This window comes from Poromitra crassiceps (genome assembly GCF_964638095.1).
Source record: "Poromitra crassiceps genome assembly, chromosome: 4".
Taxonomy (NCBI): Eukaryota; Metazoa; Chordata; class Actinopteri; order Beryciformes; family Melamphaidae; genus Poromitra; species Poromitra crassiceps.
In genome coordinates, this window is record NC_139626.1 from 33978470 (window position 1) to 33999280 (window position 20811).

The 20811-nt window shown below is 43.6% G+C and overlaps 2 protein-coding genes across 2 annotated transcripts in view; one reads left to right on the top strand and one right to left on the bottom strand.

Moving 5' to 3' along the window:
* Window positions 1–258: 258 nt before the first annotated feature.
* lcmt1 (leucine carboxyl methyltransferase 1) lies at window positions 259–14188 on the bottom strand. The gene is made up of 11 exons (XM_083635730.1): window positions 13907–14188; window positions 13515–13606; window positions 12728–12849; window positions 12259–12335; window positions 10614–10675; window positions 7974–8076; window positions 7360–7480; window positions 5526–5627; window positions 4474–4565; window positions 1861–1958; window positions 259–758 (listed from the first exon to the last, which is right to left on the bottom strand). The coding sequence occupies exons 1-11, from the start codon at window positions 13990–13992 to the stop codon at window positions 736–738; spliced, it is 978 nt and encodes a 325-aa protein (XP_083491856.1). The 5' UTR covers window positions 13993–14188; the 3' UTR covers window positions 259–735.
* A 4463-nt stretch (window positions 14189–18651) lies between these two features.
* Window positions 18652–20811, top strand: part of tmem94 (transmembrane protein 94) — a 57217-nt gene continuing 55057 nt past the window's right edge. Inside the window, exon 1 of the mRNA XM_083634869.1 lies at window positions 18652–18709. Coding sequence (XP_083490995.1) covers window positions 18686–18709 — 24 coding nt within the window. The 5' untranslated portion in view covers window positions 18652–18685. The remainder of the gene's footprint in view (window positions 18710–20811) is intronic.

The following is a 20811-nucleotide window of genomic DNA, read 5'->3' on the forward strand; positions in this document are numbered from 1 at the left end:
GATCGCTAATGCCTGAACTGCATTATTTACTTTAGCATTGAGCCAGAATGTCCGACTCAGGGCCGCCAAGAGTGATGCTAAATGGCCGGTGTAAGCGTCCTTTTTGATCAAATCTCAAGTAAATGATTAAAACGATGTCGCTAGAAAGGTAAGAAGTTAAACCTGACTTTTACACCATTAAACTACAGTAGTTGGAAACATTAAATAGTTTTTTTTTAACCCCCCCCCCCCCCCCCCAACACGATTTTTTTATCCCATTTTTATCCCCCATTAGTGCTATTTTTTATTTATTTAATGGGTCATTTATAACAGTAACTGAAATTGTCCGGCTTAGAATAATAGCAGCAAAAGTGTCTGACCCGGGACACGGTGACGTTAGATATTTTGAAATGACATTTTGGGAAGTGTGAGTGATTGTGAAATAAGTCTGTCTGTGAACAAATGAGTAGAATGGGCTTGACGTGGTTCAGTGGCAGTCTAGTGTCACACCGTCACACCCCGTCTCCTCTCCACCTAATAACCACTCATCTCCAACACGCGCTGCTGCCATCACACAAGGGAAGCAAAGAAAACTCATTCAATGCAAACATTCTGCTGATGCTTAAAGTTTTCACGCTTCCATGCGAGGGCTTGACGGGGAGTAAGGGCTTCCTCTTCCCTTCATCTCGCCTTCCACACGTCTTCTCCCGTTGTTTATCGTGGCCGAGCCGGTCCGACAGTGCTGCGATTTCACACTCAGAACGCCAAATGTGCCAGACCTGAGGAAACAGAACGACATAGTGTTCTTGTAAATGACTGTGTCAGATACAAGTCAAAACATATCCATCATTTGGCATCAGAACGGGTGGGATGAAAAGCTAAGATGCCACTGGATTGAGTCGATACAAGAGATATGAGTAAAACAAGAAAATGGTAAACATGTTGCCCCCACCCTTGGGTCAGTCCCATTCATTGTCAATGCCGCCGCCTAGGGGCACCAAGTCAACATTACAGTGTGACAAGGCCATGTTCAGACTGCAGGCAAATGCGATTTTTTCTAAAGTCACTATCGTGATTGGCTGGTGTCCGCACTGCCACAAATCTGATTTGGGCAAGTGTTCAAGTCGGATCTGTGTGTCCAGACACAACCAACCTATCTGCATGGGTTGCTATGGTAACGACATAGGCGTCAGTTTACAACGAGCTGCTGAAGGTGCTTTCCAACGCAGAAGCACGAGAAATGGCCATCATATACACACACACACATACATACTGTACATACATGGAATGGAAACAAAAATATTCAATATGAATGCATGAGAAAAGATTTTAGATACAAATGTAGTTATTAGACTATCCTACTAATATAATTGGCCAAAAAAGGTGGGCGAGACCGTGCAGCGCTGAAGCTGCGTCTGCGAGCCTGAGTGAGGAGGCCGACGTGTGGCACGATAGGAATGAGCACTGCCAGTTCAGCGGGCGAGGCAGCGAGGGAAGCCAGTGTAGTTAGATTAATAAAAGGAAATGTATTCGGCAGTTGTTGTATGCATGTGATTTTTGACATTTTCAATTGTATTGTCAATGGGTTTTCAAAGATATCTTGCAATAGGGGGGCCATGGCCAAAGGCTAATGAAACTTCGGGGGCCTTGGCATGGAAAAGTTTGGGAACCCCTGACCTAGTGGTTTGAGAGAATATTGTGGAAATGAATGGTCACAGCTAATGTGTGTCCATTAACAGCCATGCATCTGGTACAAGCAATCACATACACTCAATGAAGGTTCTCCATTTACAATGCATCAGCTAAAGGCCTGAAGCTTCTCCATTTACAATGCATCAGCCAAAGGCCTGAAACCTAATTGAAACAGAAATGGCCCATTACTCAGTTTGAGCTTGTCCTTGGTGGCCCAGCAGATGCTGTAGTGCTGGAGGAGCTGATGCAACAGCTCCCTCTCATCCAGGAACTCCAGCCGCTCGATTCTGGGAGGAGTAAATGACAGGTAACGATAATGACTGAAAGCATAAATACAAAACAAGTTACTGTATACCCGATCAGTCTGGGACAGGCGGCTGATATTTCAGCGTGTCCGGTGTTGAGCGCATGTCTGCGCCAAGACTTCCACTTCTGTGTGCAGCGGTCATTGCTTAGATTGCGATTGACGCGAGAATGGAGTTGGAGTTGATAGATCGATACTCAGTGGTGGGTAGGAACAGATTACAAGTAACGCACATGAATAAAACAGTAGTTTTTTAAGTACTTTTAAAGTACTGTACTTCTACTTTTACTTATTTTGCTACATTTGCAATTTATACCTTCGTTACGGAGTACGGAACTATATATGCAGGGGTTGATTGCAGCCAGGGTGGAAGTGCACCTTTGTTTACTGCAGATGCCTGGTCGCCATGATTACACCAAAGCAAAACCAGCAAGAGGAAGCTTCCAGGGACAATCCCTCGCTGGAAACATCTGACACCACTCTTTAACTCATTCAGTGCCAGCCACTTTTGGAGAACGGATGCTCCCAGTGCCAGAGTTTTCAGAGCGTTTTCAGTGATTTCTCGAGGCCCACAGAATATTGTGTGATATTACTATGTAAACACCGAACACGCACAAGAACGAGCTGGCTCTATTGTATCATCAGCAAAAAAAAGTTTATTGATACCATTTTCCGTTCTTTAGTTATGAGCCGGAGAAGATAGGTTGTTTTCAGCGTTTTCAGGCTTTTCAAATTATTAGCTGAGATAATCCGCCTTTTGTGAAATGCAGCATTTCAAGCACATTCACTGAGTCTGAAGATAATATTTTCTGATGTAGTGACGTAGTTGTTGTGTGATGCCCTGCGTGCACCACCCCCCTCCCCCCCTCCCCCCCTCCCCCCGTAAACTCCTCCCCACACTGCACACAGCCTCACGCAACCATTATATTTTCGGAGTGCTGCGTTTGTGTGCTGCTGTCGGCTCTCAGCGCCACAGCAGGGAAGAGCCAACCCGGATTGCTGAATGGTTTGGCGTCAGGGGCTGCTTTCCTGTCTGCTAATCGGGTGGAGAAACTATACAGACAGACAGACAGACAGACAGACAGACAGGGACAGAGGGGCTCAGTTGTGAGCGCGGATTGACTCCTGTTCGGAGCCAATGTCAGCTCCCGCGACAGAGCAAATGGCTCTGGGAGCATGCATCGGGTTGTCTTTGATCCACGGCTTTTAGGCTGTTTCTCGGACCTGTCTCTAATCTGGACTGCACCGAGCAAGCACTGTCGCCACCTAATGAGTCCGTAAAATAGGTTATACACCTCCAATAGCTACTATAGTTGTACAGGAGCTGCGGAAGGCTTTGATCGACGTCCCACCGTCAAAAAACGCATTGGACGTCGAAGGACGTCCGTGGCATTCTACGTCACTATTTAATTGGACGTCGAAGGACGTCCATGGCATTCAATGAGTTAATCATTGATACCTGATGCAGCATTTGCGTGTATATCCCTCATTTGTGTGCGCATCCCTTTAGGTCTTGAAGGGATACACACACAAATCCTGCAGCTGGGTTGGCAAATTATGAAAATATCGCGGGTGCGGGCGGGGCAGGCTCAGAACGTGACAAAGCAACATTATTAAATAATTTAGAGCAGTGAAACACGCAGAGTAATTAACCTTAAGACGTGAACTCTCTCACACAATCTACTACTACTATATATAACTATAGAGTCTATAGCCTACATGGAGTAAAGAAACGCTTCAATGAGGTAGCCTATATGTGCTCTGAAAACCAACATTTTGGAAGTATTATTCGCTGTAATTATTATTTGAAGTGTCCATAAAACTAATGCCACCGCAGATTTTCTGTTGTGGACTCGACTGTGATCTATTTGTCAACTTTACTGCAACGTGAGTAGGCTGTGACCAATTGAGCGCATGAGGTAATTAAAAGAAATCAGACAGTGAGTCTGAAGCCATATCTGCAAGCCGTGTGCGCACCTGCTGCACTACTACGTTTAGTACTACTAACGTGACCAATTGAGAGCGCATGAGGTCATTAAAAGAAATGGGGAAGAATAAGAACTGTTTCTGTAGCCTACCTCTACCTGCTACCTCCATTTGAAGACCTTGGATTAAGTGAAGAAAGACCGACATGAAAGCAGCAGCGCAACTCAGAGCAGTATAACTGACTGTTGTCGCGCACGGCAGCATGTGAGTGTGTGTGAGAGAGAGAGGGGGGAGAGACAGAGTTATTAGCTACTTTGCACACCTTGGAAGCTCCGCTGTGCTCCTCCTGAGTCCGGAGACATATTACATTAAATTGGCCAATGACGGGTTGGGTTGGGGTGGGCCTTAAAAAACCCTGACCCGCGCCATCACTACCGCTTACAGTTTTTGTTTACTGCTGCTCTAGTGCAACATCTAGTGGGCAAAAAGATCACATGCAGTGCCTTTGAGAATATTTTTGAACAGATAAGGTTTCTGAAGGCAGATCATGAGTGACGGAGGCCTGTTCTCACCTTGCCACATCATCCTTGGGAAGAACGCTGTAGACAGTCATCATGTCCAGAGCGTCAGCGTGCTCCCAGCCTGTCTTTAGAAACCGCTCCCTCTGAAGACCCCACACACACACACACACACACACACACACACACACACACACACACACACACACACACACACACACACAGGATTGATTACATAAAGTAGTGAATTCCATTAAGATGGTATCTTTACCAAGACTTCTGAACTTTTGATCCCTACTCATTTATTAAGACGTTAGATACAATCATTTTGGAATTTATCTGGGGTTATCAAAAACAAAACAAAACATTTATTTAAGCCCACTTGGGATGGAGGTTTGGGTCTTCCTGTATTTAAGGATTATTACTATTGGTCAGCAATGGGTTCCACAGATCATGAATCACTCACTTGTGCCCCCCTGTGGTTGAAGCTAGAGCTTATGTCACTAACAAAACCCCATGCTTCATTGTCCTCCTTGCAGTTTACAAATCCCACATCTGCTATTAGAGCAGTAAGTCACAGCTCGGTTGTCAGAAATTACTTACTCAAATGAAACATGTTTACAAAGTCCCTAATATTTCTATATATACACACCATTTTGCCATAACCATGCCTTTGTCCCAGCATTACCACTGCATGAAAAGTGGTATCTTCATCAGTAAGCAGCATTGTAAATAGCTGTGGAAGTCCAGGTTAACAACTGTTTGCGGTGATCTGTAGACAGCACAGAAAACTGACAGGGATTGACGTGGACGGCAGTTTTACAAGCTGGGCAGTTGACCCCCACAGCCTCGCCCAGCTCCTAGGCTAGTGGAAGGTTTCACGTGTAGATAAAGACAAATGCTGTGAGCTACAGAAATGCAAGTCATGATAGTGATGGTGGTGGGGGGTCCTCTGCTCTTGTAAACAGAGCAGACTCTGTTCATTTCATTTCTGTATCTGAAAGTCAGCCCAGCATCTATTGCATCTCAGCCTTTCCCGGAGGGGGGTCAGAGACTGGCAGGTCTCTACTCCTCCTGAGAAGTAGGGAGTGAGCGCTGGAAGTTACCTGTGAGTCCAGAGACTGGCAGGTCTCTACTCCCGCCAGGTTGCACTGCCGACGCTGCAGGTTCTCTATCATCACCTGGCCAAAGCGATCCGACATGTTCACCTGGATACACAGACCAGGATGCATGGAATGAAGCCTGATTTTTTTCATTTTGAGAAACGTTTGGTTCTCACATCACTCACACATTTACACACATACTGTACTCCCACACTCATTCATACATTTTAAACCTCCGTTGGATTACCACCTAACATCTTCATACAAGTGCAACAAGCAGTCTGCATTGTATGCATATACAGTACATGTAAGATGTGGCTTATTGAAGTTTTAGAAAACCAAAGGAAATCTGGAGAGACTCATCTTTTAATATTGTATTATTCGCAGCCAAACATGTCAACAAATACAGTGAATGCAGTGTACGTGAAATGTAATGTTTCCTACAATGATGTACCTGTCAGCACCAGTGGCTCCTGCATTACATTATTGGCTTTCCTGGGGAAGCTAAGCCAGGATTGGTGTGGCTACTCCTTGGATGGGAGACTGGTGCTGGAAGAGGTGTAAGGAGGTGCTCTTCCATCTGGTCTCATGAATAACAGGGTTCATATACACATTTTGACCAATAGATTTCCATGACTTTTCCATGACTTTAAACCAAATGTTCATGAACAAACATTTTGTGAAGTCTCTGTGTATGCATACATGAAAAAGTCAGTGAGTAACGACATTCTATGTATGTAACTACTAACAGATTACAATTTTTGAAAAACCAACATGGTCAGTTAGTACTCTTAACATGTTACTAGCCCCAACACCGACGACAACAAAGATCTTGAGTATGGCTGGGCAATATGGACGAAAAATAATTTCTCCGTATTTTTAGGATGAATGGTGATACATGAAGTATCTCTGGATTTTCTACAAAGTGGGCTAAATGTTCACTTCTAAGTTGGGCTGGGCGATATGGACAAAATCACTCTCACGACATATATTGACACAATGAGATTTTTGATAAATAATCATCAGTAATGTGAATGAATATAATGACTGAGTGGGTCAAAGCAAATAATGGAGCAGCTAAAACAGTCTGGTTAGCTCAGAAAATGACACCACTTTACTGGAATGTAGTCTTTAAAACCAGGAAGACAACACCTTCAATATCACAATATTACCCGAACAAAATCTAAGACCACATCTAGTCTCCTCTCACAACATCGATATAATATTGATATATTGCCCAGCCCTAACATAGAAATGCAGAACGCTGAGACACAATTTGCAGAAAAACATTATTAGATTTGATTATCGATCATTGCTTTAAATGGGGATGATAAATTACTTTGTTTGACACACACACACACAGAGCTCACTGATTGCTGTGTCGACGGACTGGTATTCACTGTGGATTTACCATAGTTTGAAGGTCCCTTGACCTCGTTTTTTGGTGACACGTCACATTTCTTTGCTGTGTTAAGGAACGCTAATGTTAAGGAACGCTAATGTCGGTGGATGTTAAGGAACGCTAATGTCGTTTCACTAGATGATCGCATTCATAAACTCACTCATGGGAATATGGAAAATCAAAACGGTTTCTGTGAAAAGAGTCTATTGGCTCATTCAGTCCTCAACTCTTCACCGTGATAGCTGATGTGTGGTAAGCGTTCTGGCGCAAACTGGCTCCCATGCATCACCTAGGTGGGTGTTACACATCGGTGGTGGATGAGTTGAGTCCTCCCCTGATAAAGGCACTATATAAATGCAATCTAGTAGTAGTAGAAGTAGTAGTAGTATTTAGTTGTTATTATTATTATTATTATGAGAAGGAGATTTTTGTTACCTGTTCGTAGCTGATGAACATGGCAGTGTGAAAGGTATCTGCCGCCCAGTGCACCAGGTTGGACGACTGGGTGGGAGTCATGTAGACCAGCACACACTCTGACACGAGCAATGTGGGCAATCTGGAGGCGAGAGAGGCAAGAACAACCGCAACAATTTCATTATTCATGGTGAAACAAAGAGAGATATTAGCTCCAAAAAAATGAATGTTTCACAAGGAAGAAAAATCAACATTTTAACATAGTGTAATAGTAATAATGACATTAATAACCAGTAATGTAAACTCTTTGGCTGGTCCTAAGTACCTGAAACTATTATTTTTGGGTACCCACACAATCCATTCATTAAAAAAAGAAAGAAAAGAAAATGGACAAATTTGGAGATACAAGGTTTCCGCCCGACAGCGACGATATCTGAAACTTGTGTTTGTAACATGTAACTTTGTTGAGCGGGTCGGCGCATCGAAGTTACCTGGATACCTGGAGTTGCCTTGTTGGAAAGCCAAAGGCTTTATATATGGCTTTGAAATAATGAAAAACAAAAGTTACATTCAAGCTGTTACCAAGCTTTTGACTGCGAGTGTAGATGAAAAACCCATAATGAATTTTCACATACTCTGGGTTAAGCTGAAACTTCTTGAGTTTCTCATCCAGGTTTGAGATGTGCCGGAGGTCTGCGCTGATGATGCAGTAGCGGTCTGAATCAAGGCTGTGGCCGTCTGAACAAACACACACAAAGTCAGAAGGATGCTGCTAAAAACACAAACAGAGGCCTGTACTACAAAGCAAGATTTAGGTTGATCCTGATAAGTTTGGGTTTAAACCTGGTTTAGCCGTACTACAAAGCAAGTTAACTTCTAACCTAGTTCAATCACCATGGCAACTCACGCTGCAAAGCTAACCTGGTCCCGACCAGGTTAGCTTCAGAGGATAAGATCAAAATCCATGACAGACCCATATCGACTCTCTGGAGTCACTCACCATTCATATAAGATCTCCATATGAAAAATAGATTGCAGTCAACTGAGAATTAGTCTCGCTAGCCAGCCTCTCTTCCTTTCCGTCAGAGAGTCTGGCGTCGCAGGTTTCCATTGTGGGATTGCGAAAAAAATGCTCTGTTTGGGTTAGCCAATCATCCTCGTCTTGGGCGGTGCTTAGCGTTAGTGCCCTTGGAAAATAGTTTCGGGGTGGAACTTGTGCCGAGCAGGCCTTCTTTATTGCACAATCCAAATTTTCTTCAAAACTTGCCATTTTCAGCGTGTAGCAACGAGTTAGCCTGTAGGTTTCTGCCGTTAGCTTTCTACGCTAGCTAGTTAGCGTTCGGCGGGAGCATTTAACAGCGACACACATGGGAGCGGAAGCCGCTCTGATTGACATGGTCGGAGCCAATGAACAGAGAGCGTCACAGAGCTTGCAAACGGGGGAGCGGATATCCTGCCTGCCACCGAGACAGCCGCTTGAATGGGAGAGCAGCTTTAGAGCAGGGGCGGGCTGATCCCTGTTGCCTGTTTCCACAGCGCCAGACTCTCTGACGGAAAGGAAGAGAGGCTGGCTAGCGAGACTAACTGAGAATAGAACAAGAAAAACATTCGTGGCTCTGTAGGCTACATAATTAAATTAAGCCTACTTACCACTTTATGTCTTAACAGCTGAAAGATGCGTGGAGAAATATGATCACTATTAATCACCGCAGCGCATATCATAAACGGAGCCTCAAATGGAGTGAGGGTGATATTCTCCTACATGCCAGAAAAGCCTATACATATAATATAGATATGGGATAAATATGGGATAGCCCCAATACTAAATATGCAGGCTACTCTTGCATGTTTCAGCTGGAACTGTGTCCTGTAGGCTGTATGCCAATATATGAGCAAAAATAGGCTAGTTTTTATCAATGAAAACTATGCCCGCATCGTCTCAATTCAGTTCAGCAGTTTTCTCTTTTATATTAGGCTATCATTATTTTATATATGAATTATTCGATCAGTGCAACCACACACATAATGAGTGATAGAGATCATTATTCATTGAGCATGCGTTTCTAAATCTATGGTCTAAATAGGCTTACAGATTGTGGAAATTTATACACTGAGATTATACATTTACATTTACACTCGCAAAAAGCTGCTGTAGGAGACAAAAATCGCTGATCAAAGTAAATCAAATGACTGATGTGAATACAAGCGGCAGCTTTAGACAATCCTTCAGCAGACTATATCCAACGCGGATTTTCATTCTGACATAGGCTACATTAAATATCCGCTAAAAACTCTGATCACACTGCGCTTTCATTGAATGAGGAAATGGGTGTGCCTGCCCGTGGATCAACTCAGCTGTTCATAATGTGATTGGCTAGCGCACCTCTTTCGCGTGGATGCGCGCCTGTGCACGAGCAAAAAACATGCGCGTGCACAGGCAGATCCCAGATAAATCCAGCTTCAGTTATCGAGTAGAAAACCAGTGTCGTAGTATCGTTAAACTAGATAGCTTTGATCCTGTTCAGTCAAACCAGATCAAAGTGACAGATCGCGGATCTGTTAAGATAGCTTCGTAGTATAGCGCTCAGGTTTATTGGCAAGAAATAGGCCCTATCTTGGCAAAAGCGGTAATTTAGCACTTGCGCGCGGGCGTATTCTCCCTCGTGCGCAAAATGCCTGTGTAGCCAGCACAAAAGCTTTAAATGGGTGTGGTTATAGTAAGAATTATGCAGGCCACACTGATTGGTCAGATTTTTTTAAATATTATTATGTTTTTCCGATTTCCCCGCCATTTTCTCCCCCAATTGTACTGGGCAAATCCTATTCTATTCTAAACAATAGCCTATTATTCTATTCTATTCTCTGGTTAAAGGAATTCATATTTTGTGGGTTTGGTTGGGTCGGGTTAGATATTTTTGGACCGTTGATTAAAGATGTCTAACCGCAAAGAATTGTGCGCACAGGGACGATGGCAAATGCGAGGATTTAGTGTAGCCACGCCTGGTTTAGCATAAGGCACACCCACAGGTGTGCCGAGGTGGAAAAACTGGCGCAAAAGTGGCCGCTATCGTGGCCAGAGCGCAAAATGAGCCCAGATTGGCAGCTGCGCTCATCCCACGATAGCATAGACATGCCGTTACGGTGCGCAAACCAGCCCACAAGCGCAACAAGCGGATAGCACTTGTACCAAGATAGTAGGCCCAAAGACTATTTGCTTGTGAAACTTAAAACAAATTTCTCATTGAATAATTAGTGTTGTGTTTTTTGTTCATTACCCAGAAGTAAGGAATCCGTGGAGTGGGTTTCAATGAGCGGTTTTGACAGGGGTGGTTTTGTCCTAGCACAGAAAGACAATGACATCATCATTTCATGACACAAACATGCATTTCAGCAATAAACCTTTCTAAAGCTACAATACAAGCAGGGATTCACATGCACACCATTTAAAATAGTATATCCCCTTTAATACAGGTGAGCTAATAAGACAGCGGATACCTTCGTAGCTGTAAACATGAAGCATGTGCAAGTGTAGGAAATTTACCAAATATTTTGGGTGCAACTTTTGCCCCCACTGTCTAAAAACTGGGGGCATTTACAAAATTTTGGGGGCACTTTAAATTTTTTAATTAATTAGGGCATAAAGTTGCTAAAGCGTACTGTGAATAACAGCACAGTTGTCTGTTTTAGTGTGTGCTTCATCGTTGTCTTCTGGCAACCAGCTTGCAGGTGCTGAGTGTGTGTGTGTGATACAGATGGAAATTAAATTAATTGAATGAAAATAAAATTTGCAAAATATTGGGGGCAATTTTTGCCCCTGGATCATGGTTTTTAGGGGCATTCTGAGATTTCTCGGGGGCATTTTTGCCCTTGCCCCTGGCTAAATTCCTACACTGGCATGTGCACATTTAAAATTTCACCACATTTGTTTGATCAATTTCCTTTGTAACACTTTTAATATTGCACTCACTGAATTATACAAGATACCGGTACATATTACAATGTGATTGGAATGGAATATGGAGATGCAATAAAAACAGCTGATCCTGTAATAGCAGTGGTTCTCAACAGGTCTAGCCTCACAACCCACATTTTTCAACATGTCCTACAACTTATACGACTCACATATCAGTGCAATATGACCACATATCACGTCTGCCTGACTAACGACCCTCAGTGGCAGAGAAAAAGTACTACGCTACTTCCGCACAAAAGCAATTTGAAAGCAAGTTGAAAAAGCAACTTTTATTCCAAAAAATGAGCTGACAAAGAACAACAAAGGTTTAGGGTGTGGGTTAGGTTTAGGGTTAGGGTGTGGGTTAGGTATTGGGTTTCGGGATAGGGACAGCAACAAACGGATACCCAAGTGTTTACGACATGCGACTTTCAAGCCAGGGGGCCCAGGTTCAAATCCCATACCAGGTTATGATTTGACCAAACTCTGAGACCGGGCTGTTACTCACAGGAACGCTAGAGGTCGCTTAACGTTGAAACGTGATTTTAGGTCGTATTCAGCTGCTTGTAAAAACAACGACTTGGGTTGTATCCACTTGGAGGTCAGGCTGCCAGTTTTTTATTTTATTTATTTTAAGTGCCTGCGCTTTGAAACGGTTTCTCAAGCGACTTGTTCCCAGATGGTTATGCGAAAACAAACCATTCAGCAGCATCAGGTTAAGAGACTCCGCCATGACAACATAATATGTGGGACATTAAAAACCAAGCAACCAACAAAGATCAATCAATCAATCAATCAATGTACCACGGCGCCAACTGACAACAATCTCAAGAGCTTTACAAATAGATGAGGTAGAAGACCAGGCTCAATTTAAACAATTCTCACATGCACTGGCGATTGTACTGCACAAGTCATGTGGCAATTGAAACAATTTTCAAAACAAGAGCATGAGAAAATGTGTTTCTTACTTTATATTGTGTATTTTTCTGGACACAACAGTTGGAAAGTCAACTTCAAAGTACTTCCTAGGCATGAGGTTTTCATCCTGTAAAACACACACGTCAGACACACACACACACACACACACACACACACAATGAAGATCTGCGTCTTCCTTGAGGATAGGTCAAAGACCACATGAACCTAAGTCTCAGAGGGTCGCGTGACATATCAGACTGAAAACAGATATTTGCCTGAGATGAAAGAGGGTTGAAACTGAGGGGCGGGCCATAGCGTGTCGATGATTTGATTTGACAGTTCTGGGCACTGGAGTTGGCGTTGGCCAATCCTGGCGTGTTCTTTACGGGGGCATTTAAAAGCCGCCGTCATCCGAATTCCAATGCCAATTTTAGATCTTTCAGGGGCAATTTGCCGCGACCCCCCGTTCACACACACACACACACACACACAGACACGCACGCTTTGTTTCATTCATACCTTTAGTCTCCAGAAGGTTGTGTCCAGTCCGGCACCCAAGTTGATTATCTGACAGTCACACTCTGTTTTCCGGATGAAGGCATCGAGGAGGTGGTTCACCCCTCGAACACGGGCATAATAACCTGTTAGAGACCAGAAGACAGTGTGATATCAGTTAGCAAAACACACACACACACACACACCTCTGTAGCACCACAATGCTTCATTTAATGGTATTTTTACATTTTACCTTCATCAAATAATTCACAAATCTGAGGGTGTGTCATAATGACAGTCTAATGTCCCCATGGTAATCTAGGCCAGGTTTGAAAGGAATAGGAGGAGTGATGGTCTTTGAGCTGGACCTGGTTTTATGCAGTCTAGATGGGCAAAAACTGTGAAATCAACTCTTTTTTTCCAGCGGTTTACACCAATAGGAGAACCTTTTTGAGGTAATTAAGAATAGCATACAACAGCAAAAACGAACAAAATGCAGGATTCATTCTATAATGTATTCTCATTACATCTCCACCTACAAAATGATTGAACCACGCCATCTAGAGGCGTTATTCCACTTTTGGACTGGTGGACTGGAAAATTCCAATCGGGAGCTGCGAATCGGATGCCAACTTCAGCGTCGTCCTTAACACTCATATTTGTGTAATGATATTTTGAGTTAAAGTCTGGCTTATAACATGTGATTCCACTCTTCTTTCTTCCAGAAAATGTGAACATGGTGACGTTGTATAAAGAGAAATGAAAAAACAAACAAACACACGTTTTTAAAAAAGAGGACTGCATCACTTGCCTCTGTTGATCTCAGGGGCCTTCCGTTCCCCCACCGACCTCACAAAGTACTGGACATACGGGTCTTTCCAGTAGCCTTTGCTGGTAGCAAACCTAGAAATCAAAGTTAGAATTGCTGAGTCATACGTTCTCCGTTCCAGGAATACAGAGTGGTTTCTTATGTCATTGACCTGCTTCACATACAAATCCAAACACGGATATATAGTCTTGATGATGATGTAGGCTACTAAATCTGAATCTAGTGCGAATACAGTTGCCACAGACAGTCGTTGCCCTTTCCAACACAACCGCTCTTCTGATGCTTCCTGAAGAGAGCAACGCACAGCCATAATTAGGGCCTGTGTCGATAGCCTATAATGAATGACTAACGTTAGTCAAGACTGTTGCACTGACCTTTTGCATGTCGTTGCATCATCACAAGTTGCCCTCACTGCTTCATCGGCAGTATCCGTGTCTGTGAGGAATTGCCGAGCTGCCATAAGCGAGCCTTGTGCTAACGTTAGTTGGTTAGCATTAAAACTGTAAGCAGCACCTTCCGCTAAACTTGACGGGCGGGCGTATAAACTCGGAGGAGACGGTACTAATTCAACAGTGAACACAGCCTATGTTCAACAAACAAAACAGAGTCGCATGGATGTATATGCTGTTCAAACGAATTGTACAACCAGGTTACAACTTGCACGCCATCAGACTGTTGTGCAAAAAAAAAAACATGCTGAGACTCCGCCTCTTCCGCTACTGCCCAAGGAACCTATAAAGAAGGATAGCTCACGCGATCACAGCGTTCAATTTGGCATTGTTGGGACTTGGGACCAGACTTTATTGCGTCATTTCACCTTTGATTGAGAAATGCTTCCACCAGATTCAACTTAGATGAGCTAAATAGATAGCTAAAATGAATTAGATAAATAATAGATAATCGATTTTAACGCTGTGACGTGTTGTATCTTCCTTCTTGCTTCAGCATGCTGCTGCCACCCCGGAAGTGCTTGTGCTATCCCACCCGGTGCACTGTGTGTGCACAAATCAAATGAAGTAAGTACGTTTGAACAGTCTATGGTTTGAATGCATGAAATATCTGATAATAAGCAATTTAATTCTTTAAACGTCTCACCCATTCAACGTATGTCAGAAATGGTAAATTCTGTTACAACAGTTAATCCGGAACCTTACTTCCGGAGGGGGCGGGGCGGGAGATGACGCAATTGGCCTCTGGCTTCTCCCAGACGACATGAAGGCTCGGGCAAAGCGAAGCTACACTGGATATCTGACAGAAACAACAGTAATATAAAGGATATTAACACGGAATTAACCATAGCGAATGGTGAGTTCGTAGACGAATATTAAGTACAAACGGACTGCGTTGTTGTAGTTCAAAGAATGCCGTAACAGTGTAATTTGAAGCCCCTCTGAGCATCTGCTTTTGACACTGAAGGGGACGCCTTGCCTGCCACACTGTGATCCGCTCTCTTGATCCCGTCGAATTAATTGTAACTTATCTATCGACAATGACACCTCGAACATGACTTGCGATGTTTACTTTCTGTTTTGGGATCCACCCTTCAACATGGCAAACAACCAAGCAACGCTTATAGACTACCGCAGGGATGACGTACTTTTTGTAGGCTTACCCAGAAGTCCCTGCGCTTCCTGGGATTTTGGTTAAATACATGAAATAAGGTTAACAAAAGTTTATTGAACAGCAAAGTTTGTGTTCAGCAAGATAATCTTCACAAATGAGGACCACTTTTATGACTGTTTAAGCAGGATCTGAAAATCACATAAAAAAACATTTTACGCTTCAGTTCAAAACATCCTCATTTGTGAAGATTATCTTGCTGAACACAAACTTAGCTGTTTCATGAACTTTTGTTAACCACAAACCTTATTTTCAAGCATTTAACTAAATCCCATTGACTCTTACCTCTCAAGCCCGACTGTCTCTTCTACATTCTGCGGTCTGTAATTCACGCCCAAAGAACATGGACAAAGGAAGTTGGGGGTGGGGGGGGCGCTTCAGACCAGAGGAAGTTCGAACCGATGCAGGTGATTGGAGAAATACGAGCGGAAGGTGGGACATCCAGGACATCCCCCTATCATTTCCCTTTCCGTTTTGACTAAGTTTTCCCAGCTCGAAGTACAGATGTTTAGGCGGAAGCATTTGAAAATTGCGAGAGCCAACCGTCTGTTTTAAGAGACTATCACCGCGTTCATGTGCTCCTCGGATATATTGGATTTACCGTATTTACGAATTCACTAGTGGGAATTTCAGAGATTTCGATGCTACACGAGTTTCCGACGTTGTGACGTTGCATGAGGATTCGGGACTACAATCATGGCGGGAAGTATGGAGTCCGTGCCACCAAGTATGGAGTCTGTGCCACCAATTGACTGTAAAAAGTTATATATTTTGTTATTCTGTTCAGTGTTCATAGTAGCTATCATTTATTTTTTAACAGTTGCACATTATGGCCTATGTAGCTACCATAATGACCCACTACTTGCTTTTAGTAAGAAAACACCAGCCACAAGAAAACAAGTGTCCATGTTTGTCGCTCTTTCCCACCAAGAGCACTTGAACGTGGTCCTGTCGCAATGACCACGTCATCCCTGGTAAATCCGATATATCCGAGGAGCACATGAATGCCACGGAACTCTTACCCGTAACACATGAATGCCACGTAACTCTTACCCGTAACACATGAATGCCACGTAACTCTTACCCGTAACACATGAATGCCACGTAACTCTTACCCGTAAGAGCTGGAAGTGCCAACATCCAGGTCTTCCAGGTCCAGGTCATTCCTGTGGTACTCTATACTCTATAATGGCAGCACACCAATCAAACATTCTACAACAAACACCAACCAACACAGATCATGTTTGGTGTGCCATGGCTGTCTGTCCTTGTTGTTTGGTGTGCCATGGCTGTCTGTCCTTGTTGTTTGGTGTGCCATGGCTGTCTGTCCTTGTTGTTTGGTGTGCCATGGCTGTCTGTCCTTGTTGTTTGGTGTGCCATGGCTGTCTGTCCTTGTTGTTTGGTGTGCCATGGATGTCTGTCCTTGTTGTTTGGTGTGCCATGGCTGTCTGTCCTTGTTGTTTGGTGTGCCATGGCTGTCTGTCCTTGTTTGGAAATGTTTGATCAGATTCCAAATGTTCTGTCCGTGTTTAGCCCATGGTACACCAATTGTTTGAGAATGTTTTATTGGTGTGCCATGGGCTAAAACATCATCCAGGATCATATTTATGTAGTTTGTGAGTAACAGTCAGACATTGGCAACAAAAATAGCAGTTTCCTGCCACAGGATGACTGTCTTTCACAACTAAAGCTTTGGTTCTTAGAGATTGCTGCACATAGGTCTTCTCAAAATGCACACACTCCTCTTTAGAAGTTGTAGCTGCATTCTGTAGGGTTACTTGTAACCTATTGGAATAGAACTTGCATTCAGTTGTTCCTGTAGAATTGTCGAGGCCAACGAGGACCCCCACCTGGCAGGGCAGAAAAAATTAGGGGGAAAAAGGTTTTACAAATTTCAATACAAACCTTTATGGCATCAGTATTACAATACAACAAAACGTATATTGATGTTGAACTTGACAGTAATATATACAGTATAAGAGGACTAAATAACGCCAAATATAGGCTACACTCATTCAAATCAATAAGCATTTGCTTTTGGGAGGCTGTGAGTTTACATCCCTGTAATGTTTTGCAATAAGATACAGTTTATTCAGCAATAAATGCACTTTATTAAGTCATTCTCTCCGTGTGATCACTTTGTTTTGAGTCTTGAATGTACCGAGCGAACCAACATTTGAAAGTAAATTAATAAATTGCACACCGCCTGTTCCGCCATCTGACCAAAGCCGACTGCGTCAATATGCCATCGGTGCGCGGTCGCTTTAGGTTTTGTATCTGCTGGGTACCAGCAGGCCTTAAAAGAATTCTAAGGGAAACGCTGGCATTACATACAAATACTAGTAGTAATACTAATAGTATCTTTTTCTTGATGATCCTATTTTGTAGTCAGTGTACTGGCTGCACTCCATCAACCTTCTGTCTCTTTTCTTCTCTGTTTGGCTGAGCGCTGTCAACTCTTTGCCAATGGAGACTGCTGACACTGGAGTTCAGTGGGTGTTGTTACCCTGTTGTGCCAGAGGAAGCTGCTTATGTGCTCAGTGTGAGTGAGGCTATCAGTAGATGGAGAGCCCTGCTACCATTTTCAATAGAGCTATTATGCTAGTATCTGGGTCCTCTAGCTGTAGCCTCACGCTATACTCCATGACAGCATGGAATGTGCCACGTGGCTCAAACCGGTTTGGTGACAGTAAAGCTTCCCCAGGCAGAATGATATGCCTTAAGTCAGTGGTTCTCAGCTGGTCAAACTATCCTCAGGACCCACATGTTCCTCAGTCAACAAGTAAACAACATTTCTAAAAAAACGGTGCAGTATTATACACAATTTCTTCATGCACTATGCAGCGTTAAAAACATGAAATAAACAAAAAGGTGCAACAACAAATATACTGGTGATGATGTTCATCAAGTTTCAAGAATCTGAATTCTTTCACTAAAACAAGTTGAGACAACAACATTTAGGGATCCCCCCCCCCCACTCGAAACGGCCCCGCGACCCACGTTTGGGTCCTGACCCACCAGTTGAGAAACCCTGTCTTAAGTAACCCCCAACACCTTAATGAACCTGTCCTGCATCATGTGTTTGTCATTCCAGTTCAACTGACATATTAATGCTCTATCCATTTCATTCGTCCACAGATTCCTACATGTATGTAATGAAGAGGACAGGACACTTGTGCTGTGGCCAGCCCTAAACGGGCAATTCATCTCCCAAAGAAAACTCCATATCCCAGAGATCCCTACTTCTTTCTGCTGGCCCCTACAGGTGTGTGGGTGTGCCTGCCATCAGACTGGCAGAGGAGGCGGGCCGGGAGGTGTTGCCAGGTGGGGGACCGAGGCTGCACCCACCTGCCTTCTCCATCTTCGTCTGCCCTTGGCTGAAGGACTGCAGCCGCAGCTTCCGGAGGCACCCGGGGGCCACGAGTGTGCAGCGGCGTCCAGCTTTGGACATTGCAGACTGGCATTGGCAGGGCTCTCTGCCTGGTGCCGTTGGCTGGTTGGGGAGCAGAGTATGTTGAGTGGCTCTGGGTGCCATGGAGCCGCAGGATAAGAAGCAGGTGAGTTGGGTTGCCTCGCGCCCTGCGACCTACCTGTCCCTGGGGTGGACAGGTGTGCATGGAACAGATAGGGCTCGTGGGATTGACACTACATCGAGGAGAACAGTTTGCTCCTGCTGCTACACAGGGATTTGAGAAGGTTTCCAGGGAATAATGCAGGCCAGTGTACGCAGTAATCACATGTCATATCAATACCACATAATGCGCAAGACATTTTAAAGAAGTAATTTGGCCGGCTTTGAAACGGTTTCATAACTTGGGCGGAACGCAGTTTATTCATGGTCTGAAAAACGCTGGTCGGTCCTTTTCACACAGAATTCAAAGCTGCCAAAATGTTTGTTTTTTTGTGCCACATTTGTGCCACAGTGATTTTAAATAGAGGCCTTTCTTGAGACCGACTAGCCGACCAATCGTTCAGACCAGTGGCCCCGGCTATCAGCAGCAGTTCCTCTGCAGCCGCTCCATCAAATAGAAAAAAGTAATGCTTTTTGACCGTTTAACTCAGAAACCTTTTTAGGATGAGAGAGCTACTTACAATAAATAAAACTAGTCGCGGGCTACTTCTTCTCCCCTTGTCCAGACCTGATTCAATGGACATAGTCCAGAGTAGTGGCTAAAGATTCATTTAAAATGCATGAAATGTCCCAAATCAGTGGTATTAAAAGGTTTTAAGAGCCATTGACACTGCGTTCTTATTTGTTTCCAAATGTTTTATTTTATTTTATTTTAATTAATCGTAGGGTTCTTTCAGTCATGACCATGATTCCATCAACAACTATCCCAGTTTTGTTTGGGGCATTTCAGATGCCTCATCTGAAGGGTCAAGAGGTCAAACCTCTTCAGTTAAACATAGATGTGTAAGAGAGGCATTTCACCACTGGGTCAACATAACGCCGGTAGGAATGGAAAAATGTCTGCCGCTGACGTGTTGCTCAACAGGCTCAAAGAAGAGGTCAGTCTTCCTCTCCTATCTCAGTGTTCCCACCTAGGTGCTGCTTTATAATAATCATTAACTCATAACTGTAGCGTGCCGTCAAGAGCATGGAGCCGGCCCTCCTCCTGAAGGAGACATGAAGGTCCTCGAAGAAGTAGAGGTAGAGTAGACCTTCCACTTGCAATATTTGAAATATTTGATACACTGAGCAGGTATGTATAAAATCATACTGGCTTGTAGATACCTAGGTTATTGGATACATGATGATCATACTGTATAAACCTGGTATATACTGTATTGTCATTGCATAGAGATTTGGGTGAGGAACCCAATATAATAAGTCAATAAGCCTTATTCACATTGGACTGATATTAGCAGGGGATGTGTCCATTGATTGGTAAGATTGTCATTGATTACTGTGTCGAATCTGCCATGTCTGTCATTTGTTAAGTCAAGATTCAAGATTCAAGCACAAACAACTACCCATCATTTTGGTGAAGTCAGAGAAAATTGAGGCAGTAGTGGTAGGAAGTGACACCTTGTGTAACTATATCCTGGATGCTGGTGATTTCAGCGAATGTCATGATCTTGCGTGAGTGAGTGCATTGCGTGATCTGCAGAGGCTGAAGGGTAATTCATTAATTACATGAGATTTCCAGTCCCCGTATAATAATAGGGGACTAATAATAATAGGTGCAGAGATTGCAATTGCGATATGAGTCACATATGGGAATTCAAATTGTAATTTTTGCATTTCATTTTCACTGGGGGGGAAAGATGATGTGATTTTTGTTGGGGTCTCCTCTGTACCAACAAGCATGTTCCCTTACGTTAGGAGAATATGATTTGTAGGATGGGGCAACTCTGTGCTAGGCTAGCACGGTAGCACCTCAAGCCTTCAGGCTCAAGGTTTCATTTAATGGTTGGTTAATGTTGTGACACATTTGCAGCTCCTGTGATTTGGATATTGCACGTGGCTGTATTGCATTGCGATTGTGATTTTGATCATATTTCGATTCTGATGAATTGTCCATAGTGACAAGAGCGAGAGGGTGAGTGGCTTGAATGACATTTGCATTTTTGCAAGCAGCAGCCCATTTCTCTTCGGGAAGCTGTTGCGTCAATAGTTTCTGTGGGTTCTGAATTACTCCAAGACAGGCAGCACTCC